We start from the raw sequence: 26,661 nt of genomic DNA, 5'->3' as shown, positions 1-26,661 counted from the left end.
ACCGTGAACATTCTGCCCATCAAATTACAGTGTTGTCTAATAAAGGGTTTAACTTTCTGCTCATCTGGCACTGCTTTTCAGCTACTGCTTTAAACCTCTGCATTTGCATTCTGCTAACGCTGATGCCATTACAGCCGCAAATAAATTAAGCTGATTTACTCCTTCTGAATTATGTTATGTTTATTGATGCTTGTATAATTTAATTTCACACAAATTCCATTAAAGATTATGCCCTCTATCACAAAATGCTTCCAGTGGGGAAATATAATCAGGTTATAATAGATTTGTGTGTTGCATTAAGATGACAATAGTCTAGTAGGTCCACTGTAATAATAAAACAGAACACAAACAAGGGATAAAATCAATGTCACACAAGAACCACTGCCTAGCTAACTGGCAGTTTCTATTATCATAGATTAAATAAAACCCTCACCATACTTTTTCTGATGGAAACAATTGCTTAATACCACTTGCTTTGTTACCGAGGCTCCTTCATTTTTCTGTTTTACAGAGTTGCTACCAACACACACGTAATTAAACCATTATTTAAACATCTAGATGTGTTACATAAAGCTGGAGAAAAGGGAAGTTCCAAGGAAGTTCTTTTCATCATCTACTAAAAGCAAACCTAGATTTGGGAAATCTTTTCCTACAATTCAGAAAAAAAAGCTTCCCTCACATTTCTGACTTCTTTCAAAAATTTCAGTGCCAAATATGTTAGAATTACTAAAAACTTAACCATGGGTACCACTCATTAAATTTTATAGAAAACTAGTAAAAGCTTTAGGCAAGCAAAAATCATGCAATTCTTTTCAGAGAGCATATTTAACTCCAAAACACAAAACCAGAGGTAATGAATATGCCTCCCCTAGAAGATTGGTGCTCCCAAACTCAGGCCTGGGTGTCCCAGATCAAGACTGTCAGGAAATACTATTTATTGCTACAATTGTTACTGTGAATGCTGAGACAACATTATAACAAAACTATGTTTGGGTGATTTTTATAAATATATTCAAGTAGCAGTTACATTCAGTAACTCATTCTTAAACAAATTTGGACTGCTGATCTTTAGGTTAAATAGCTCCATAACTCACTTCCAAGGCATATTATCACATTTCAGTGACTATTCATGGCTATACCTACAAAGAATTAAACTGAAATAGATTTATCCTAGGAGAAGGAATTCAAGAAGTGGATTTATCCATTTAGGTGGGAAACAATACAGAAATTGTAGTTGCAGATTAAACACTTAGAATACACATTGCTTGCTCACTGCTTTCCCTTCTGCCTCTCCTCTCAAAAGCTACATACTAACTTGAGTCTAGCCTGGTGTCAAACAGCTACTTTTTAATTTTTATTTTTAGCAAATGAGAAAGGAGCCATAGTTTGAGACACAACACAACTAAAGATTCCAATCAATTGTTGATGCTGCAATCATTTTACAAGAGAAAATGAGGACACAGACAAGAGGGTCAGTCTACAAACTCAACTGGGTCAGCCAGTCATGTTTGCACATCCAAGTTAACTATGGAAAAGAACTTCTTATTAGTTTTATTATCACACTGTATGCAACATATGGAAATACTAGTCAACCTACCATTTATTTCCTCTTTTATCAATTTTTTGTTTGTTTCAAATAATAGAAATAAAAAATAAACTTAAAAAACCTTCCTGATCTCCTAATCTCTTCCTTCCTCATGTGCTTAGAAAGGTTTGCAGGAAGAACCCAAATAGTTTACATACATGGGAGATGCTGGCAGAATTCCATCTTCCTCCTCCATTCCACAGCTGACCCACAGACAAAAGAGAGAGTCACAATCCTCTTGTACGCTTTCCAGACAAAGCACTCTTACATAGCACAGGAACACTTTGCCCTCAAGCAATATGGAGTTTTCAGTTTTCTCCCTCCTCAGTTTTATGCTGTTTGCAATCATCTTAATTTTTTTTAAAAATGCTTTTTAGATATGCCTTTAGAAATTGTATTTTGACAACATTTTTTTTCACTTTTTGGTTATGCCAATTAATGTGTCTTCAATGCCTATTCTTGATGAATATCTTCAGAGATACAATCACTGTTCGTCTTGTTCTCGACACTTAGATGTAATTTGTACTCTCAGTAATTAATAGCTGCTTTTTAGATGATTTGGTGGGAGAAAGACTGCACTACACAGAAAAGTTAACACAGATGTCTGCTAGTGGGGAACAGAAAAGTAAACTCCTTTAAGTGGTAGTATGAGGAAGTTCAGAATCAAGAAAGAACTACATACTGTTTCACACTTTTCCCTTTCACCATTACCTGTTAAGAGATACCTAAAAATGAAAGAACTTTCATAGCATGTCAAATTTCTATGCATAATCAGTAACAACGTTTCAATGCTGTTAAAAATCTTAATACTAAAGGTACATAATTTATGAAATGAGATACCTGTGAGTAAGAGTTTATAATATGACTCTGAATTTCATCCATAGTGTCTGTTCCATAGGACACAGTACCGAGGTGGAGGCGCTTAAATATCATCTCATTCTGTGTAAGTGTTCCTGTAATAGACAGGCAGAATATCACCAAGCAGCAAAAAATATTGTGAAAAAAACACTAACTTGCTCCTTCTGGAAAAAAGGAATGAATTATGGGTTAGTATCAATTTAGTTAATTACAGGAATGCTTGTGGAGAAAGATCAGGGTCAGTCATACTGGAAGAACTCACTGGTTCCACTTTAAAACTAATTCTGCCAGCACAACTAAATACACAAGTTCAAAAAAAAAAGACAAAACTTTTCATATGAAAGATAGAAAATGCAGTATGTGGATGGAATTGACTCTCAAAAACCAATGCAACAGTTTACATCATGTATCAGAAAATCTAAAGAAAAAAAATGAGCCCAAATTCCTACGGATACCCTGCACTTTATGTATGAAGCAGATGGACACATCAAATGTTATCTGAGTAAGACACTAAGACCTAACATCACTTCTAAATTTGACAGATTAAGCTTCCAACCGGAAGAAGCTAGAATGAACAAAATCAGTGTTTTCAGAGTTCACTTCACATTTGTAGGAAACCACAGCGTGTCAGTCACAGACTGACACTTTGCAGCCACCTCTGCCAACCAGTCACATCCTCTGGCTTGGAAAAGCTCTAATTGAGGGGTGGGGGCTTCAGCCTTCCATGATGGGGCACAGCAGGCAAAAAGAGGTCAGTACTGCCTAGCTTCCCACAGTCAGCTCACAAAAGATTATTTCGATAATCACCCTTCCTAAAACTTTTTTCCTATGGTTACTCAGCCAAAGTAAGACTAATATAGTATAAAGCTATTCTTATTTTTAACCACACAGTTTTAGTCATTCAGATGCATAAATCTGATGATAAAGAAAAAAAATAAACACAGCATGGTACCAAAAGTGACATTTTTGAAGCTTCCACAATGTTTTAAATATGGAACATATAACAGTGATCTATAAATAAAAATTGCAGAATAAAATATTACATATTAATTTTATTTATCTAGACTATTTTCGTGTCATGCCTTTGTCCCAGTATGCCAAAATACATTGCAAGCCACAGAAGAAAGACGACTGAAAGTGTGCCCTATGCTATAGACACTATCTGGAACACAGAACTCTTTGGGCAGTTAGTTTATGCACCTAACAGGGCTAGAACCATTGGTGATCTTCAAAGACTTGTTAGGGATTTGAAAGTCTCAAGTCTTTCTCAGTTATACTAGAGATGTCTACACCTCCTAATGCCTGGTAATATCTGCACAGTGAAAGATATTCATCTCAGTTATTGTACCATCATACTGTATTATCAAATCATGTTTTCCTGTATTACCAGTATCAGATAGCAATCCAAATTCCACCTTAACTGTTAAAAAAAGACACTTCCCATTCTCTTTTCATGTTGTTGAGAATTTTTTTTCATTTAGTCACATTATTTTAATTTTAAAAAGTATTTAAAGTAAGGTTTAAGTGAAATGCATAAATTCTCTACTAAATATGTATAACATTATCAAAACTTCACATGAGAATTAAAATATTCCCAAGGTTGGAAACAACCCAGGAAGACAAAGTTCCTGATCTCTAGCAGGTCAGAAATTTTTGGTTACTTTTATGCAAGGGATAAGATTATTTTGCTTTTACAGTAATGATATAAAACTGTGAGAAGTTACTTCTTCTGCCTTTATAAGCTGTACTTAATAATTAATGAGATATTTCATTAAGTTTGTCGATTAAATTTTTATCTTGAATTATAGACTGGAAAAATCCAAGCTCTAGTTTGTTCAAGAGAAGCATGAAAGTTTCCACTAGCAAAGATGAGAGACTAAAATCTCCATTTCTAAAAAAAAAAAAACCAAACCCCACTCACTTTGTTCAATAATGTTTATTGCAAGAAATTTCCAAGTAAATCTGCATCACCTTCCTTTCCAGGCATGCTAATATCTTCTCACTGCCCTTAGCTTTGCCAAGTCTTTGAATTAAAATAAACACTCCCTAGGAGTTGTGAAACTAAATGCTACTCATAACTTGAGACAGCAGGCAACTGTCAAACCCACTTCCCACTAGTTCTGTAATTGCTGCTTGGGAAAACTGAGCAGGAAACAAAATTAGCCCTTTGGTTATTATGTGGAAAGATTATTTCTCCTGACACCTTTAAATCAGTCCAACTCTACGTCATGCTTAGTGAGGGACAGGTAGATAGGCAGATTTGTGTGTGTCTCCCCAGTCCCTTCTCAGTGAGCAGACATGAAAAACTTCTGAGTACATATTTTCCTATCTTGCAACAATCAGAAGGGAGGTTTAGGAAAAATGGGTGAGGAAAAAAGAATCAACTTGTGAAGACACAGAAATAAACATTCTGTCAATCCTGATTCAACACTTCCATCTTATACATTACTTATATGATCCTTTTTATCAGCTACAGTAATAGGAAACATATGTGACATATGAAAAGAAGCTGCAGAAACACCTGTAACTGCTACACAAAACTGTAATAAAAAAAGGAATGTAAAAAAAAAAAAGGAAGAAACAACAATTAGAGTTTGTTCATGCTTCTAAGGCTAGTGTAAGGCTTACAATAGTCATGATAAACCTGATGTGCTATTAAACAAACATGGGTAGCTGCATTTATGAAAGTGCTCCCAAAATTTTCTGCAAAAAATAAAACAAATATTCCTTTTTCAGTCATTCATGTGGAAGTTAAGTTTCATCACATGCACAAATTAAGAATTTACTTCTAAGTGCTCCTAATGACTCAAACACCAAAATGGAACCGAAACACACCCAACAACACGGTCCAGATCTTACATGGTGCCAATGAGTTACACAAGAACTTCAGCAGCAGGTCTGTCTTACATTTTAGTCTTCTAGTTGAAGATTAATAGACTCTGACAAAACAACACATCTTTTACTTTATGGCCCAAAATGCAAGCCCTTCAACTGGCCAGAGGAAGATTTTCAAATATAGCCCACTCTAGGGATGAAAAATAACTGGAAATGGAGCTCTCTACTCTGCTCAAGGTGATAAGTACCAAAGGACAGTGAAAGAGCTTTCTATTTTTAATAATGCTTTTTCAAGATCTACTTATCAACTCCATGTTTTCAGGACATTGCTAATACAAATATTCTACCCACTATTATACATTCTTCAACTTCAATCTGAAATGCAGGTACCACAAGTTAAAAATCCTGACAAAAAGTCAGTATACAACTGCTAAAGAAAAATTTAGTATGCTCTTTAGTGAAGCCAAGAGCCTTCCTCCCCCCTCCAATTGTATCATTAAACACAGAGTAAAGCAGGCAAAGAGGAAATTAATTTCTAAGGAAAAAGTCCTGAAGGCATCATTCCCTGGGTGGCAACAGATGTGATTCACAACAGAGCAGTACAGCTTTTTATTTTGTTTTTGAGAAGCAGATGCAGATATTTCTGATCCTATATTACTAAACGGCAATTTAGGTCAATACCAAGAGTCCAAAAAGGCCGAAACAAAAAAGCAAGTAAATACACACAGCAGCAGAATTAGTAACTTTGTGAGAAATTGCAAGGTTAACTTCTCATAAAATGTGAGTACTTTCAGCTATTTACTGAGATAAAAATTCAATCTACACTTCTATGGAAACTTTAAGGGAGATTGGGCCCAGCTCTCAATAATTAGACTGTTGGCAACAATCTGGAGATGCAAATACTTTCTATCAATCCTGGAAAAAATATAAACTGGTATAGAATGGAAAAAGAAAATTAAAAACTCATGGTAAACACATACAGAGAATTTGTCTGTTAAGCTGCTCCACTTACAAACAGGCCATAAACCTAACCACCACAAACCTCGAACCAAACCCCAGTACAACCCATAAAGAATGAAGGCCAAGAGACCTAAGATATATTTATCCTTTCCTGGGCAGTAGGTACCAGTAGACATAACAGCTAGCACAGTTAGGAATAGCAGTAGCTATCTCCTCTGTGCCTTCTGCCTCCCACAAGAATGGCCACAATATCAAAGAGCAACATCCATACTCGGTGGATACAATATGTATTTTCAGTTGCTGGGAATCTGTGGAGAACTTAGCCACAGAGTGGCTAGCAACAAAGGGACATGATAAAGTGCAGCTGGTTGAAGTTTAGTAAAACAAACTCCAAGTCAAGATAACCTGGGGTGCAACTACTGTAGGATAATGGGATGAGTAAAAGGAACTGGAACACTAAGATAAAGAACTGCTAACAGCAAGGCTAAACACAAAAGATAAACATAAGAGGAGTGGACATGTAATCTGTAACCAATGGTGAGCTTCACTTTTACAATATGTATGAGCTAATTAAGAACAATATAAAAGATGCCTTCTGATTTTCAATAAATGAGGCTTTCCGATCATTATAGAATGGTGTCTGTCTCCCGCTTATTCTCCGTCAGGAATCCAACAGAAGCCAGGAAGTAAGGATTCCTTTGACTCATCTGCTTTGAGTGTATGTCTGTCAGCTTCCTGTAGGATCTTACCAGGAAAACTTTCTTAATCTGTTCTGTTCACCCTGCAACCTTAGTGGTATTAAAAGTCATAGAGGAAGAGAAGTGTGCAGGCAATAGTGTGAATATATATCCAACAAAGTGAACAAAATTTCTCTTTCTCTGTGGTAGCTTATGTTGAACAGATAAAGGCCTAATTAAAGCATACCTTAAAAGATTAATTTTCAGAAACAGTTAACTGAAATTCACTATTCTAACAGTACATTAGGCACATTTAATTAATAAGCCCATATACACCAACCTCTTAACACAAGGCTTTCCCAGAAAGTCAAGAACCTACTGCTCTATGCATCTGTTCAATTATTATATCTGTTAAGTATCTCATTTGGTCCAAAAGCCCGCTAAAATGTTAATTACAGAACTCAAACACAAGTGTATGCATTAGTAAATAACTATGCTTGGAAGACTGTACGTGTTTGTTTTAGCTGAATACTCTGGTAGTTGTCACGAACAGCAGAAGTTTTGCCATCCCCTATCCTAAGCAACAAAAACATCCAATAAATATTGCCAAATATCTTTATTTTTCTCTCATGAGTAGAATCTTTTTGTACCCTGGAGAGGATGAGATCTCATGCTCAGTTGCCCTTGGAAAATCCTGGAAACTGCTCCCCCCTGTTAACTGCACACATTCCCCCCAGTCCCCCTGCCATAACGGATGATGCCTTTCTGTCAAACTTATATGTGATAAGTCCAAACAACATGGCATTTTGGGTAATGGATGCTATAATTAAAATGTGAGTCCTAGAAAAACTGTTGTTTTAGTGGGTGTTTTCAGTAATGGCTTTGTTCTACATGAAGATAAAAACTCCCTAACAAAGGAATTAATGTTTTGCTTTAATAGGCTGCACCCTGAGTTAAGTTTTAAAATTTATGAGTTCTCTGCAGCATTGTTCTTTAAACAATGGCATTGTCAAATGCAACCAGTGAGAAGATTAAAGTTCTCCCAGCAGATTAAGTACAAATTATCTGTCCTCCTGTTTCAGCATCATTTGTTCATTTATCACATAACATCTAGTATTTCTGGTCAGTGTCAATATGCTCTGCATCCTTGCAGTTAACAGATGTCTTCTCTTGTCGAATGAATTACTTTATGTTTCACGCGCTGGTGGCCGCAGATGTGTCACTATAGCAACATCATTAATTTCAGATCTTACCGGAAACATGCACTCCAATCAAACCTAATTATACCACATCGCTTTCTTGTCCCACAATAAGGAAACTATAATGCAATTATTGGGATACTTCATTTTCTATTCTACTGTGGCAAATGAGAGCGCCACTGTGATGGACGCTTCTTGTCAAAAAGCTTATTGATGAAGCACAAACCCAATTCACAATCATATAAAGGACTACCTTGCAATTATGTTAGTAATGCAATGCTCCTTAGACTCAACAACTAATTCTCAATCATTTCCAGTGAAGCTTGGACCACAGTGTAAGATTTTTGCAGTCACTGCTATGGATTCCCTTTAATTTTCAATACTGAGAAAAACTTCACCTGCATTTTAGTATCATGCACTTGGATGGATGGCTACAGAGCTGGCTCTCCTCTTTCTCCTGTGACAGCCAAGCCTTACGTGGGCAGAACAACAGAATCAACTGGTTCCTATGACCGGAAGTGAAAATTCAAGCAAGAAAGAACTGAAGCCAGCTCTCATGAACAGTGTGCAATTGTGCCATGGCACTCGTGGATTAACTGCAGATTCTGTTCATTGCCTGGCAGTGTGTTTCACATCTCTGACAAAACGTAGAACGAGACCAGATGCATTCATGAAAGGAAAATGGAAGCAGCTACCAATCAGGTAAAAGGCACATTTGCTACACCTCTGTCCAGAACTAAAAATAGTTTAAAATTTGCAGGGCATTTAAGTCTGATGAAATTGAGCAGTGTTTCTCATCCCAATCTGGAGTGTGGTCTGCAAGGCCACGGAGAGTATTCTGAAGCTGGTGATGTCTGCTGGACTCCAGGCTTATTTTCACTGACACGAGCTTTCAGCTAATGGATAGAAGTGCATAGGGTCCGACTGCTGACTGCTAGTCCAATACATTTTGTAACTACTGCCCCAGAATACTGATTTTATTTTTACACTGTTAACTTCCTCCAGAACTCAGCAGACTTCAGTGCTCTGAGAAGCTTCTGAGCTTGAATGCTAGCCACCTTCCAAACTATACATAAACACATTTGATGGTAGAAGCCTTTTAAGGCTTGTCTATTTAGCCCCTTTTCTCTGAAAGGCCAGAATACAAGTGCTTCTTCTTAGAGAGAACTGCTGTGACTGCAAGTAGCATGATATGGGTACAAAAAAAATCCAAAACAAATTAGAAGCAAACCAGAGTTGTTTCTCTTTGGATGTGCAAGTCAATAAAAGACATCTCTAAAGACTTGAACTGATACAACACAGTGATGTTTTGTTGCTTTGAAAAACCCAGTATCACTAAATTTTACATTGCCAAAAAAAAAATAAAAAAAATAAAAAAAAATTCTTTTTTAGGTTTACTGTTTTATTAGGTTAAGTGTATCTCAGTTATCTTTTGAGAAGCAGAACTGCAGCAGGTGGTTGTGGGTTTGGGTTTTGGGGTTTTTTTTTTGTTGGTTGGTTTTTCTTCTCCTTTTGCAAAGAACCTTTTACTTCTCAAAGCGGGTAGTAGGTACATACAGCTTGAGGAAAACAGGACAGTACACTGATCCTTGTGCCTCAGAACACAAGGTGATCGCTACAGTCAGAATATAATTCCTGCACAGAGTTGGGTGAATAAACTGTCACCATGTTATTTAGCAAACCTCTCAAGCCTCTCTTTTCAGTGCAGCCTAACTGTAAGCAGAACACCTCAGCCCTTGAAACACATTTCCCATTTGGTATTGCAGGATTCTTTATCAGAAAAATTCAAGCACACTGGTTTTGCTTACAAAGTCATGGTTGGGTGAATGAACTTTACAGCACTGTTTTGAAAACTCAGTATTTTTGAACATGCTTCTCTTTTTCCAAACATATGTTGTAAATTACATATTTCAAGCCTTCGACGAGACAGCACTCAAAGTTACATAAATTATAATGATGAAGGATATAATTAAAATCAATAAGCAGTTTCAAATTGCATACAAATAATCAACTAACTGAAATAAAACTTGTTAAAAGAATTGTTCACTTGCTTTGAAGAATTTCCACACTATAATTAGCAATACAGTTTTCTACATGCTAGGAAAGAAGATGGCAGTTGTCTTTATCTTTTACAAAATAAAAGAACAGCATTCAGAAGTGTACAGGGTAACACATGTACCTATAGAAAAAAAATGAAAGTGTATTCTGAAAATGTGACAATGTATTAAATTGACATTTTGTTTAAAAATATGCAGTAATGGAAGTGTTCAGCATGGGAGGGAATGTGGAACAATTTCAAGCAGAAAGATACATAAACTGTGTATGATGCTTTTTGAACAATATAAGAGGCCTACCCCTACCCCCTCTAACATGCTTTCTCACCATTTTGAACTACATTTTACTTTAAAGCACTAAAAAATCTCAGCTGTTTGAGAAAAATTTTGAGAAAGTTCTCAGTTCAAGAGTTCAGCTTCTTAAAATAACCAGTATGTCTAGCAGAGCTGATGTATTCCATCTCTGAAAGAACCAAGAAAGAAGAAATACTGTATTTGCTACAGAATTTAGCTTATTATATTTTCTGCAATAAACTTTAGGATTCCTTAAATACCACTAGAACTAAGAGCATGCTAAGACTGTAACAAGTTTCAGTCATAACAGCAGAAAGCAGCACAGCAGAAACGATTACTTTTTTCACCACCTGCCTTCCAGTTCTGGTAATGGTTGGGTTTGCCAGCAAACCAGGTCAGGCATAGTAACAGGTTGCAGTTCTGAAGATGAAATCATAAAGCCACTCTAGAACCGGTCTTTGTAACATAAAAAGCAACTAAGCTCATGGGGACGACAGATGTCATTTTGGAGGCTGATCTTATGACTTGTTTTGGTAATGACCTCCTTGCTCTTGAAAGCCATTCTTAACTGTTACTATCATATAATTGTGCAGCAGAAATGAGGTGCAGAATAAAGCAGCATCCCGAGTGCTAATCCAGAGTCTTTTCAGAATAAGATACACAATAGTTTTACTAATGCTATCTAGAGTCCACTTACTATACCAGGAGCACTCCACTAGAAGAAATCAAATTACTATCACATACTTTCTCATGTAAATATTGGCCTACCTATGCCTATTGGTACTGGGTACAAAGTCCTTAAGCACATGCTTAAAGTTTTACTGATATATAAAAAACAGCAGTCTAAATCTACTCTTACATGAACATATTCAATTATAGAATAAGGTTTAGAAATTTTATAAAGGCCATCATATTTCAGAATGTACCTGTTTTATCCGTTAGCAAATAAACTAATCGTCCCAACTCCTCTGGTATGGTGCTAGTTCGAACAACTGTTCCAGGAATGTTGTCATCCTTCATAATCATCCACCCATAGGCTGCCTTACCCATGTCCAAGTTCACACGTAAACTGCAAAGGAAATTTATAACATAATCAGGGTGAATATTAGGCAGAGTAAAAGTTACAACCATAAATATAAAACTAAAAGCGCTTTTTAGGATACCTGGAAAAAAAAAAATCTTAAAACTATATGCAACAAAAACATTGGCAATTTTGTTTTTTTAATGTGTTTGTATAGTACATATCATATTAGAAATTCAGGCTCCATCCCAGACTTCTAGAAGCTACTGCAACACAAATGCAATGCTATGCCTTCTGCATGAGAAAGACTGCAACAGTTTGTGAAGGTTTTATTTATGATATGAAAACACAGATATTCTTGTACCTCTTCCACCCAACAATGATGCTGCCCTTCCCAAAAACTGGTTACAGAAGCTCTCTACTGCAAAAAGAGAATGGAGCACAGGCTATGAAATGCACCCTCACGTGACAGTATGTGGGCTGGAGCTCCTACTGCCACCAGCAACAAGGAACCTTTGGGTAGCTCTGTACTATAAATGCAATGTGCAGTAAGTTTTACTGATTATACACAAATGCAAAATCAAAATTAATTTTTCCAGTTCACTCTGTATCTGTATATTTATTTGTCCATATTTCCAGGTCTACATCATACAAGAATTAATTGCCCTTGCACTTTCTATTCCTTTGTTATAATAAGAGTCTTCACTCATACTGGTCAGAAATAACTTTAATCACATTAATCATTTAATCACATTGAAAAATGAAATGCTTCAACTCAAAACTCTACACTGCCTTGTTCTAAAATTTTAAAATGCTACTTTCCTTTAGCTATTCACCACGTTCCTGCTACTATGTCAGCAGAACAGTGACTAAGGAGTGGGCACGTGCTCATTTCTTTTGACTCTGCTCTAACAAACACTGAAGAAACAGTCAGGACAGTGGCTATGCGAGCCGAGGACTCAGTAACCAGCATCTGTACTGCATATAAGTTTGTTAACTTGCATCATTAGAGAGAATGTAAGAACCAACATAATACATTTCACACTGAAATCACGTATTAGTTGACAGAAGGAACAGCAAAAGATTTACTCCTCTTAGGGACGAGAAGCTGCTAGTTAGCCAGTCAAGTACAAAAGCTGCTGTCTAGCTTGAGAAGAGAAACACAAGCACATTTTATTTAAGTACAGGTAGACATTTCCTCCAGCCAGGAGTAAGCAGAGTAAGTGAGGGATGAAAGCTGCACATCACCCCACTTCAAAGAGCCATTTGAGCTATATGGGTTTTTTTCTGCCTGTGCTACTGAGACAGGAATTCTGCAATGAAAGCTCTAAGAGCCACAATCCCAGGTACAGCTCTACCAATGGAGACCCACAAAGTTCATCCAGACAAGAAAAACTAGAATTTAGTAAGGTTAAATCAGAAAAGTCTCTCAAAGCTGAAGTGCAGTTTGTATCTTCGCTTGCATCTTTTATAAGCATGTGTGTTAATTGGTTGTGATGTTCTAAAACCTCTCTATAGCCATTTAATTATAATCTCACTTAAATATAATTGAAAGGTAAGGAAAAAAAAAAAGACAGCTTCTCTTGCTGAGCAGTGAGGAGAAATTTGTATTTCAAAGCACCAAGACATTTTAGGTATTATCCTATCTTTCCAGCATGCACTAAGTGGAACAGTGTACCCCCTTTATGCTGATGGATCTAACAGAGCTGGCACGGCTGGCCTCCAGAGAAACAATGTCTCTCTAGTGACTATTACAATCCAAGACAGCTTTCTGGGACACAGAGAGATGATGGATACACGCTTGAATGTTAAGATGAATATGGAATTAAACAGGAACAAAAGAAACAAAAAATAAGGGCTATAAATGAATTTTTAGTAGTAATTCTAAAATTTGTACATTGTATACTACTCTGACTTCCTTCACTTGGTGCTTGTTGTCTTAAAGGAAATTTTTGTTTTTAAAATCATTGTAGCTACCACCTAGCACATTATGGACACTCCCATAACACTGAAAGTGACAGTGGACCATTAACATTGAGTTTGCTTTTGAAAACAGAAATCTCTCCAACAAACCTTCACAGGAACAAACAGAAATACTTGACTGAAAAGTCCAAGAATTTTTACACAATAAACCAAGGAGATACTAATCTTGCTCAATACCAAACTACTTTCAGGGCCTGACAATCTTAGCTATCATTTCTTATAAATCCCTTGTGGACTTCAAGAAACCTCATTATGTAACCAAAACCATTTTAAATTCACCAGTTTTTAAATCCTTCTCAATTTCATCCAATTTAAAACACTCCATACATATTGGTTATTAATGAAATTGCTCAGAACAGCATCATAAGAAGCATCAGAACACTGCTGCATCAGTAACAGTGATTTTTAACGAGCCAGTTAGTATGTAATCTTTAGACACAGGATGTTAACACAGGTATTTGAAGGCTGTTGTAAAGAATGGACATACTTAGCGAACATAACAGTGTGAAGATTCCTGTCTCTCACCCTCAGCACTGGTTACTCTGGAGCAGGCTAAGACTACTCTAGAGCCATTAAGAGCCAGGGTGGTATTCCTCTACAATTCAGCTTCAGAGCAAATCAATTACACAGCTTTTCAGAGTCTACACTGCTTTTTACTACAAGTTAAAAGCAGATATTTTCACTTTTATTCCCTCAAAAACATCTGTAGTGTTTTTAGGTTATGTTTAAGGTCCATATTTGCAGGACTTTAAAATTTCATTTTTTCCCAAGCGGGAATGACATTAGGTCCACTTGTAAATATTTCTGATTTTGTGTTTTAGTCAAAATGGACAAATTCGCCAGTCAGGAAGTGCCTTCACTGACAGTTTCACACAAATACATTTAGAAACTCCAGAAGCATTCTGCCTTTCATGACTCAGTGAAAAGCAATCAAGACCTAAAGAAGTTAGCAAAGAATTTTGTGAACAAAGTGATACCATGCCTATACAACTCACATATGAATTTGGATCAAAATCATATCATAGTTTTATTTGAGCTCTGGTGGGCAGGAAAAACTTCCTGAGCAGTTTTGCATATAAGCAGAAGTTTTGTAGCAAAAGACAAAGGCTGGCCAAAACTCCAGATGCAGTAAGAGTGCCCACAGTGGCATCCAATTTTTAAAATAAATGAAATAATTGAGATGTAGCCTTTTTCTTTTCAGAACTTCTAAGTTAAATACTGAAGATCATATTCAGGTCACCTTAGTGCCCAAAGCTGTATCAAATCCCCTATGGTTATACCCCCTTACCATCCCATATCCCCGCCTGCTTGACACAGTTATCAACTATACACAGATACATTATTTATAAGCTAGAAAATCATATTGAATAATTTTTAAACTATCACTCAAGAAACAACCAAAAGTGTTCTAACTTCAACATGTCTGGAAAGTTAAGTCTTCACAGAAAGTGATCCTGACAACTTCTATTAACTGGCATGAAACATATAGGATGAACTAGAAATTACTTCTATACACAATATTCTATCAAGATTGAAATAAAAATAAACCCATAGCGCATCCCTTTAACATCTTCTAATTCCCATTCTCCCATATTTTATTTTGGGAGGCTAGGCCACTATGTAAATTTTCATTTGGTTTTCTCTGCTATCTGTCTGATGCTCCCAAGAAGAGTGTCAGATCTGTTGTTCACTTTGTAATTGGAAGAACTTGGTCCCATATATTTATGCTTAAATACATGTGGTAAAAAAAACCTTGTATTGCTGTAGTGACTGTGGCGCATGTAGCTGTTCTAGGGCCACATGCAACTTAGGTACAGATAACTAGATGTTATAACACAGGCAGAACTTAAAACCTCCAGAGGAAATCTGGGGAATAATTAATGAGAAAATTAGTCTTATGAATTTTTTTACAGGCCAAAAACACAAAGTGCAAAATACAAATAGAATGAATGTCAAACAAGCACCTTGGCACAGAAGATGCAGCATACGCCACTCAGAGTAACAACAATTACTTCTTATTAAAAATGTTTCTTTGTTATTTTCACATTTATCAGGCCAGATGCCTTCTTTCATTAAGCCTCTTATCTAATGGCAACAATACAGACATTAGATGTCTCACAAATAATTTTAAAAGCAGCAGTACTTTTAGTCTATTCCAAATCTGCCGTTAAAATTAGAAAAAGTAGGAGTGAATAGGCCATTTTGCAAGGTTTGAAAAGCAAAAGATGGATTGCAATAGATAAGTTTTAAAAATTACTTTTTTTTTTGTAAATAAAAAAATCTAATTGTGCTTGCTTTATGTAGTGTGAATATCAGGCACTGTAAGAAAAGCACAAAGCTACCTCAGGCAGTAGAACAGTACCACACAGGCCAGGGTAAGACTGAGTTTTAGCACAAGAGAGAGACACCATGTTGCACAAAGAAGTCAAATTTAGAAGCTTCATATAACATTTTTCAGTCTCCATACAGATTGTATTATGTGCCATGGTATGGCACAGAAACATAATACACATTTATAAGGTTCACTAACTACTTTGAGTAGCTCTTTAGCTCTCCCACAGTGAAAGCTCTGCATCATGATCTACCATGCACTCTGTGTAGGTAAGACTACGTGCACTGATACTCTCATAGCTGCATTTTATAAAGATCAGAGTTCCAACGTGGACAGCACAGACTACAGTATGACTGGAAGCAGGACAGCTGCTTGCTGCTGTTAGACACTGCAGTCCTGCATAGGTCTGAGTCCCCTGGATCTTGGCAATGCACAGAAATTCTTATTTGTACCATCTGGAATAAGATTACACATTAATGAATTTCAGATACTTCCTAGCATTGTTTTCCTTACAGCCCACTGAAAACAATGACATAACATGAAGGATTTTCTTTAAATGTTCCTCTTAAAGACCCAGAAAGAAGCACCTGGGAGCCAGGTAGTGCCCCAAAACTTCACTACTTAAGTGCAAGGCGGTTCCTTCTAGACATTTGGGATAGCTTACTTTGACAGAATGGCTCAGTGCCCAGGAGCCCTGGGGTGTCTGAAGGAACAGACAAAAGGCATTTCAGCTTCTGTCTACAGCAGAACTAAAGGATCCTCCTGAAAAGATGGCTGCTGGCTGATCCTCCTGAAAAGTCCTGTCAATCCAGCTTTAAACTGCTACTAAATATAGAGCCTGGGCATTTTTATCACACATTTTTATCAGATCCCAAATCAATAACTTATCATTTTATGCTAAATCCTCTACATTTCTTAACAGCTAAGTGGAAGCACGTACAGACAGCTACAGGATTCACATGCCTGCATATGCAAGGCAGTAATTTCACCAACCATTGCTTGCTAAGCCTAAATTATCTTGAAAAACTTTCCCAGATATATTTCTTTTGGGAAAAACAAAAGCACTCAAGTCAAACTGCAATTCATTTTGTGTTTCAAGGTGCTGAAGAAGCATGGACAATGAGTAAACGAAGTCCTATTAGTTGGTGGCGGAGGGGGTCAACTTTGGTGGTGCAGTACTATCACTAAGGCTAAGGCTTTTCTTTGGCCTTGACCAAACTGGTCATTTCTATGATTACTACGGCAGCTCAAGTGGGCTGAAGAGATACAACAACTAAATGCCAGGGGAAAGGGCAGAATGGCTTTATGGCAGGGCTCTCTAACAGCCCAGTCATCTTTCCTGCACCCATATGCGCACTGGGATTTTCAGCTTAGTAGCTGAGAGTGGGTACTTCACATCCCACAGGCCTCTTCTATTTTCATGTATGTAAAAAACACAAATATTGCTAACTGTCTCTGATTGCTTTTTACAAAAAAAATTAAAATTAAAAAAGCTGATCAAATCAGCAGCTGCAAAAATTGAAGGAAAACCTCCTCAAGATTTACATGATTTGTACTGGAATTTTAAATGTGCACAGTAAATGTCTTCAGTTTCACACAAAAGGGGAAATAAGCTCTCCTGATAAAAATGCAAGCCTGACTGTAAAGATACAAAATTAAAAACAATGTATCTATAACCACTGAGATACAGTTACACTAGGTAACCACATAAAAGACAGCATAACAATGACAAGGCTTTACCTCAACTTCCCCCCACCTTAGGTGTTGACTTTTCCCCAGTGTAACTGGTTGTGCCCTCTGCCCTGTGTCTTTCAGAAAACAGGAAAGTCAAAAACCCCAAGTTGTTCGACCAAATGACCTTACTATTTATTTATTTATTTGGGTTTTTTTTAAAAAAAAGGAGGAAACATGATAGGTCTAAGAAATTCCAGGCTGGTATCAAGAGGGAGCAGCAGCATGGATGTACCTGAGGACACATGCTTCCCCCAGCCTGCTGTGCAATAAATACACCAGGTGTCACAGTCAGACAAGAGCCTGCAAACTAACAGAACATGTATTTCAATGAGTTTGTTTAAAACCAGTAATGAAACAGGCTCAGCAACACTGGAGAAACCTATGGATAGGCATGTATGCATCTCAAAAATGGCTACAGGCAAGTAGGAAAAATCCTAAGAACACCGAGGAACATGGAAAAACCTAGAGAATGCGTGAACATAATCCTAGAGGGTTAGTTTTGAACAGTCTGTCCAGGACTTGCTTTCTGCCCTCCTTCCCAAATAAATTTTAAGCAATTCAAGTAGATGAACTTTGTAGGGAGGCAGATTGGCTATGGAGGCTCTCTAAGCTATGCTTCTTCCATAGTGGACAAAGAAACATGAACTGCAGAAGAACCATTTTTGAGGGCCAAATATTTCTGGGAGTGCAGGGCTCTTCAAAATATTCTGTGCATAATGGTTCTAACTTAAAACCAAATAAGAGCTGAGTTAAGCTATCAAGGTTTGTTTGCTACCATTTTTTTGTCCATATTACTTGATTCCTTGTATACCACAGAATGTGCAATGTTGTGGGCAGGTGTTTGCTGTTGGGGTATTTTTTGTTTGTTTGTGTTGGGTGGTTTTCTTAGAGTTGCTTTATGTTTATGCTTTTGAAGACTTACATGCCCCACAGTAATACCCTTCACATAGTGAAGCAACACTTATCTCTACTATTGAAAGAGTATTTAGGGTGCAGCTGAATCACAAGGAACTAGCTGCTCCCTGCAGAAAAAAAATGCTCTTCTTCCTATTATTTATAGGAGAGGCTGCACAGAGATCAGTTAAACTGCTAACAGTTGGTTACTTCCTCCTGATGATCTTCACCGAACCTGTCTGGCCATGGAAAATAATTTTTATTGCATACCTGGAATTTCCCTTGCCCTGCAAACCAAATGCCAAATGTAACTGCAAAAAAGCTCCATACTTAGAATCTTTAAAAGTTCTCTAAACCCATCAATCAATACATTTAATGCATGCCTGAATGCAGATATGCTTTCACTACCAGTCAATCCTAATCTCCCACGTTCATGTCCCTTACCTGTGAAAGTTCATTATTTCCCCAATATAGCTATTTTTAAAATGATGAGAGGACACAACTGGTGCTTCAGTGTCATTAGTCATTTTTCGTCTCCAAGAGCTTACACTCCAAATATAGCCTAAAGAATAAATAATTTCCATGTTTATCATCCAGAGGAGAGGGAAAGGAGTGTAGTTACATCTGAACACTGGTGTGACTGGAGTTATTTGTATTGCTGACAGTGTGGGAAGTGAACCTGTATATGCATGACCTGAGTTGAAGAACAGCTGGTATTGAAATAGATAAAACTGGAGCACTCTCTGATAGGTTCCTGTCTGATCTCCCATGGAGTAGCTATGGTCCATCTCAGAACTATCCAATCACATTCTCTAACACTTCTGCTTTGCATATTATCTCCCACAAGCAACTGAAAAATGGGATTAGGTGTATCCTATAAATCATTTTTGGAAAACAGCTACTCCACAAGTCTACCAAATACCTTTTAAGTTGAAAACTAGCTGCTCAATCAACATGTTTTTCAGTGCTATGTGTTAAACTGTCACTACAGAGTCAAATTTACTTACACCACCTATATGCTCTTAATCCTCTTGCATCCTGTAACAAAGATAGATCTGTCTTTTAACCATTTTAATAAGTTTTGGCTTAGTATGTTTATTATGGAAGAACACGGTGACTGACAAGTGATCCTTTATACTCTCAGCTCATTTTTCCCTTCCCCTGCATGTCTTTGATGATTAAGTGCCTCTTTCAGCAATACGCAGACTTTACTTACAACTTGAATGCAGCACTTTTTGCCTCTTCCTCACGTGGATAAGTTGTTTAATACTCTGTGTTTGTGTATGAGGGGAACGATTTCACAACCTGAACATCAGTATCATACAAGCAGTAAGGGAGTTATGACAATGATGGTATTTAGAAAGGTACCACAAAATTGAAACACAAACGTCTCAATAAAAAATAAGAGCCAGTTAAAAGGGAGTGGAAACTGTTCTAACATGATCAGTTTCCTTCTATAAAGAGATCTCCACAATTCTCCAAAAGAACCAGTTGTTCTTGCAACACAAAAGCAGTACAAAAATAAAAGCCCTTCAATTTATAAAACCTTAAGTGAGATACTTTCCAAGTACCCATTCGGTCAAATATGCTAGTTTCCTTCACTTCAGACATGTACTTAAGAAATGTGAACGCCCTAACGTGCAAGTCATGTAAGCTCAGGTTAAAATATCTAATTAAATCCTCCTGGTTTTGTTTGTTTTTTTTCCTTATACCACATGGCTGTGCATAATGTGTGCAAACCTGAGTGGATAGGTCTTAAAATGATTTAGTTGTTGCTAACTCTGTAGCTAGCCACTGGGCTTACTGACTGACAGATCTCAAAGTGAAGAGTTCTAGAGAGCACCTAAAGTTAACAATTGCCTTAATCTAAATGCCAAGTGTTTTAACAGGAGAGAGTATTTCCTGTATGGTAATACCTATTCAAGGAAAAAAACCCATTTCAGAGTCAGCGCTCTCATTTTTGTGTCCATAGAAGACTTGACTACACACATGGATATTATTTCCTGATCCAGTTTATCTGCAATTTGAATATACAGTACTCATGCTTAATGAATTAATTAATTAGGGCAAGTCTCTACTTGGTTACACATGTTAAAAGTCCTCTTGTTGTAAAAGTACACCTATGTTATTCAGCCATTCAATTTTAATTAATTGTTGTGGTAAAAAGTCTGTATTTTAACCACAGAAATGGAACATTTTCAGTACTTAAGGCACTAAAAATAAAATCCCAAAATATACTGAACAATTCATTCAAATACATGTTTCCTAAAACCACGTTCTCAAACATATCAAGATGGTATCCTTATTAATACATTCATGCTAGTAAAGGATTAGATATCCTGATTACTCCAGCAAGATGAACATTATACAGAAAAAATACAACAGTATTGTTTTCTGTAGAGTGATCCTTCAAGAATCAGCAGATTTGTTGGCACCTTCTCCTTCAGCTTCCTGATAAGATCAATATCCTTCACAATGAGAAGCAAGTATAAATTTCAAGAAAACCACATTCACTGAAATTAGACATCTGTGTTTTGATTTCACTCTTACACATACCTGATTGGGATGATATAGGAAAACAGGAGGAGGAACCGGAACAGGTTGCGATACCATGGGCCCACAAACCCTTGCAAGGTTACCATAACAACTGATAGTGCAACTAAGGCCAAAAACAGGGCTTTGGTCAGTTGATTCAACTCCAGGTCCAGCAAGCCAACCTAGAGAAAGAAGTATAAATCAAGTTAGTAACGAATTTTTCTAAAACATCCACTTTTGCAGTGCAACTGATTAGCTATTATTGGCTTTTTTTATTCCTACCTATTAAATATCCATGTACTTGTAACAACGAACTGCATTTTGATACCTGAATTATTGTTCCTACGCCTGCATGCAATAGATGTTCCTTGGTTACACAACAATAACAATTCCCAGAACCAGTGTGAACTGTCCCAACCAGGGCTTTGCAATGCCTTTACATCTGGCACATCCCTCCCCCATCCCCTGATCCTGGACAGGAAACACAGCAGGGCAAGGAGAAAAGACAATTAGAGATGAACAAATGAGCAGGAACAATTTTCTTTTGTCATGTATGCAGCAAAGATCCTGGCACTGTATGTTGTATTTGTAGGGTAGCTACTGCTCCTTTACTGATAGAAAATCAAAAACCTGTTTGATTTAGGAATCAGCAGACAAATGTGACAGAGGTACCGTCTCATTCACGTAACTAGTGTAACTTGTAACTATACTCCCACATTGGTCTACAAATCTGAACTAATAATTTCACAGAAATATCTGATGTTAAGAAGCTTTCAGTTCTTCAACAGAAACCAACAATCAAGTGGAATATCCTCCTTCTGATCAAAATAGTAAAACAGAACTTCAACTTCTCATGAGTAAACAGGGTTTTGAGTTAAAAATTTTAGCAAATACACTAAGAAAGGCTGTCTTCCATCCACTGTTTCTCATGAAAAAACATTTTTAAGCTATGTAACTAAGACTCTCACCATTTCAATAATGTATGCTGTAAGGTAAGTATTTATAATCCATTTTTCGGGATGCTCTTGCAATAAGTAAAATATGTGGGAAAATTATGTCAGGAGGAGTCTCCTAGACCCCATCACAGATGCTCCTTTTATCTCCAGGTCCTGCCACTAAGACTAGTAAAACATAACACTTCCTTAGATAACAAACAGTCTGCAAAAGAACCACTTTAAATCTAGTTCTTAAAAATTCCAGCAATCTTGCTTATACATGGGCTGTCCCTTCCCTAGAGAACCAAGCAGCTGAAGACCACAGCGGCTGATTTATCAGCTGCATTTAAAAAGCAGCACAACGAGTACAAATATCTTGCAATTTCCGCTGCTTCAACTACTACATAGTTTATGCTTGAATTATTGAGAAAAATAGGTTTTGGGATTAAAATGAAGAAAAATTAAGCCAGGGAAGTAGAGCATGTTTCAAAGCCCAGATCTTTTTGCGTTGACAAAGGCAGTCTAAGTTTCAGGCCTCGCTGAGAATCAGATGAAGTCATTATTCATTCAGTCAGGGAAAAAAGACTCAATTACCTCAACCTAAAGATGCTATCAATGAATGCAAAGTGCATATTTTACTCTATTCATCCAAATCCCATTAAAAAGTGAAAGGAATGATTTAATCTGGCCTTCTAGAGTTGGTCTTTTTTTGTAATAAAATAAAGAATCACTGTCTTGCAATATGCATAACCACTACCTCACACTTTTTTTCCCTGCATCATGGCAGTGAAAGCCTATCTCTCCCCTCAGCTACCCCTCCGCCTCCTGTAACAACCCCACCCCAGAACAGAAATGAATAAAGAGCTTCTTTGGAAAGAATGCCACTTTTTGGACAGAAACATTAAATTTAGTCCACTGCACACTGATACGTAGCTAATTCAAAGCATTAATACCTTTCTAATTGATGAAGACAGATGTGGTTTTAAGTTTGGAATCCAATAACAAATGTGTTTGGAGACATATTAAGAGAATAAAAAAGTTGATGATGAAAAATTTTCACACAATAAATCTCTTGCTCGAGAACATTTGGTTTGTTACTAATAATGTCATCCTTTTTAATATAGATCACACTATTGGAGGTAGTAAATTTTAATGTTTTCATTTACCACAGCAAGTGAAGACAATTGCAAAACCCTACTTAAGAAGGTGCACAAAGAAAGTAAGTTATAATAGAAAAGCATTCTCCATTTCTCAGAAATTAGTTACTATAACATACCGAAACATAATTAGTTTAATTCTGTGCCTTTCCACTTAAACAACTTCTGCACTCAAACTAATGAAACACTGTTGAATCATCCAGATACGTTTCACATAGAAATCCCCTAACATTCTCTAAAATTCATCTGAACACTGGAAAAGTGGGTAAACTTCTTTGTAACTATGTTGTGGTTTTATCAAAGCATTTGTAAAATATACCACCTTAGGGAAGTGATTTCTTTCCTTTTGAAAATAATCATAACCAGAATAATTATGACACTATAAGAAATAGATGAGTTAAGAATTGGAGTGGTTTTCCTCATTTATAGCTATTTCCTGTGTTAGAAGAGCAAATTTTCTTCTACTTGTCATAATATTTGTTCTATCTGAACAACTGTGTCAACAAAATTAAATACACCACTGGAAATTTTAATCTCCAAGGGAAAATTTGTAGATAATGTCTAAGACAACTACAATAGTTTTGCAAAGGGGCTGCTCTACGATAATGAACACAATAATTGCCTGTATAATCTAAAATGCTACTAATGGCAACAATCACAAATCCATTTAGAACCTCTTTAATTTATGCACAAAGTTTTAAATAGCTAAAGGTTTTCAGTAAAATGACGACTTATTCCATCAATAACAAGTATGACATTGTCTACTTGTGCCAAAAGTAGCCTAAAAGTTTTTTTTAAATACTTTATTTTTGAATGAGGGAATTATAAATTATAAAGTTCATACTCTGGACTACAAGGTATAAGTCACTATCTTATGAGAAAAATCCTAATTTAATTAGCAAAAGTTGAAAACAACAACAAACCTTTCAGACTACTGAAGTAGAATATGAACAGCTATATTGCTATTGCTGCCCTGGATGCTTAACTTTTGGGAAAGGTTATCCTCTGAAGCTGTTACTGTAGCAATAGAACAATCCTAATATTACAAGAAGTACTTTACTTGGAAAATGAGAGAATTTCTTTATGCTAGAATACTGAAGTGCAAAATTTGATAATTAAATGTTGCACAATGGTAAAGATTTCTCAAAGCAGTCTAGTGCAGTCTTTTTTATTCCATTACAGTTTAAAGTGTATTAGAAATAATTGCTCATAAATAGCCTTCTTTAAGCATTTTGCTTTAATAATGTTGCAGTATTAAGACACTATCTTAGGAGACTTCCATCCCCAACCAAATTCCTCCACAAAGGTAGTTAATATTTCAGCAATCAGTCTGGTTCTGCACTGGCAAACACCATCCTGAACACCATGAAATTTCATGGTACATATGTTTGGCTTTAATTTGTACCATAAACAGAAAAAAAAATAAATCTCTCCCATTCTTCAGACATGCTCTGAACTTAACTTTATTAAACCTTGAACAGTAGTCACTTATTCATGTTTTCATCAATTCAAGTCTAAACAGATGTAGTGGCTATGCAAAGAGCATAAAGTAAGTATTTAAAATCACTAAAATTCAAATAACATATCTTCCTTCTTTGGGCTGACAAACCCAAGCTTTGCCTATGAAAAGTGATTCATGGCATTTCATAGTTTATTAAAATTAATTTTTATATAGACTACTGTATAGGTTAGTTGCATATAGCTGAAGCCCCATGGCTTTCTTCAATAATAGGTTAAACCTTTCCTAGGAATAACACATTAATCTGTGTTTAGAGGCTTTATAAAGAGACATCATTATTTGTTTTCCTTAATCTTTTGACACATACAGCACCTTTGTAATCTGTAAATATTTCTTCTTTGTTAAATCTCCTATTTTTAAGGTTATTCTTATAATGTAAATACTGGAGTGCTTAGCAATCCAGGTAACCACACTAAGCTAATATAACTATGAATCTAAAGAAGTAAAGCAAGTGAATTCAAGTTTAGGAAGCATCCCTCCTTAAGTCCCTGTCCTCAAGTAATGGTCTGACAATTACATTTCTCTACAAGCCTCTCAATTAATGTAAACCCCACCAAAACTTGCATACAGTACACTTTTTAATCAATATCTTACTCAAACTTTGGAGCAGTAGATTAAAAGGTTGGAAAAACAAAGGAAACACTGAAATATATAGTGACCACCACTTTGTGAAAAAAGTCACCTATCACTGCTTTTTCTCAGATCCAATTTCAAACATGCCAATCACTCGTTTAGCTGCAGGAGCAATGATGAAAAACTTTGAAAACATTTTCTGAAGCACTAAAATCCTGTAATACATTTTACTCATTTTAGAATTAGAGCAACAATCATGGTAGCATGTGTGTGCGGAACTTCTACTTGACTTAGCAAAACCAAAATAAAATTTATTTAGTCCACTGTAGTGGAGTTATGCAGAAGTAATAACCAGAAAATAGTCCATTTGATTCCAGTAACATAGTCTGTATTTGCTTTGGCAAAAAACAAAGTATGCATCCTTCATGTGCTCGCATTAATGCAATCTAACATCACTTTGACCAAACTGAAATATTTGGCATTGTTAACATTGCAGGTTTATGGAACTGATCATTCCACAATGATTTACAAAAAAAAAAAAAAAAAGCAAAGCATTAACTGTAGCCCCAAAGAAACAAATTATAACACTGCTGGTCCATATTGTTACAGAAACCAGCCCATATTCAAAAGTTAGTCATTTGAAACAGTAGAAATGTTTGAAAAGTCAAGAAAAAAAACCCCAAAGGAAGAAGAGTGAGCTGCAGGTAGATGTTTTCTAAAATGTTTTGATGATTATTCAAAAATAGAGGTTTAAATGCTCTTACAAGCAAAGTAAATTTACTACATTTTGAAATTACCCTTCTGACCTGCCTATTTTCACTTTAACAAGCTAATTGTAACTGCATAAATATCTATGTTTGAAATAAACTAACCACTTTAGAAACAAAATTTCCTTTTGAAGCTTGTAATATCTAGAACGCTAAAAGAAAATGAAGACTCAAACACTTCTTTCTGCCCCCTTCGTTCATCTGTTTTATATCCTTGCCTTTTGCAGACTCATCATCTGAGTTTGTATATTCAAAGCGAAACTCGAAAGTCCTCTCCAGGACTTCAGAGGTCTAGCCCTCTCTAGTTCAGTCTGCTACAGTAAAAACTGTAGCTGTGCTACATCCACAACTCTATTAACCAGTAGACTCAGCTGCTTGAAGTGAGGCTCTCTGACAAATACTGGCCACTCTCTTCTTCAGCTCTGTCCCGATTTATCCTAATGCTAACAGTTTATCTGTAATAAAACAGTATGTTTCAAAAGATCAAAATGAGAGAAACTGAAGGTGACCCATTCTGAATATGCAGCTGACTGTAAATCTGGCTTTCATTAACACTTCTGCAGTTTGCTCAACTATCCCGATGTCTGTAAATATTCTTTAATCTGATAAAGACCTCCCTCTGGAATCAGGCTTCACGCATAACAACGAAGCCAAATCCCTGGTATTTCCCTCGAGCTTATTTCAGAATTTTGCTCGAATTTGATGGCTGAAGCGGCAGCCAAGGAGCTGCCACGTGTGTTTTGGGCAGC

The 26,661-nt window shown here is 36.4% G+C and overlaps 1 protein-coding gene across 1 annotated transcript in view; it reads right to left on the bottom strand.

Moving 5' to 3' along the window:
• Window positions 1-21,143, bottom strand: part of ATP9B (ATPase, class II, type 9B) — a gene marked incomplete at its 5' end in the record, with an annotated part of 53,947 nt that extends 32,804 nt beyond the window's left edge. Inside the window, 3 exons of the mRNA XM_008944672.1 lie at window positions 2,426-2,538; window positions 11,389-11,531; window positions 20,983-21,143. Of these exons, the coding sequence (XP_008942920.1) occupies window positions 2,426-2,538; window positions 11,389-11,531; window positions 20,983-21,143 (417 nt within the window). The remainder of the gene's footprint in view (window positions 1-2,425; window positions 2,539-11,388; window positions 11,532-20,982) is intronic.
• Between the last annotated feature and the right edge of the window lie 5,518 nt (window positions 21,144-26,661).

The sequence above is a fragment of the Merops nubicus genome, unplaced genomic scaffold (genome assembly GCF_000691845.1).
Source record: "Merops nubicus isolate BGI_N331 unplaced genomic scaffold, ASM69184v1 scaffold5057, whole genome shotgun sequence".
Taxonomy (NCBI): Eukaryota; Metazoa; Chordata; class Aves; order Coraciiformes; family Meropidae; genus Merops; species Merops nubicus.
Note: the sequence above shows the minus strand (reverse complement) of the source record. Positions and strands in the feature narration are given on the sequence as shown.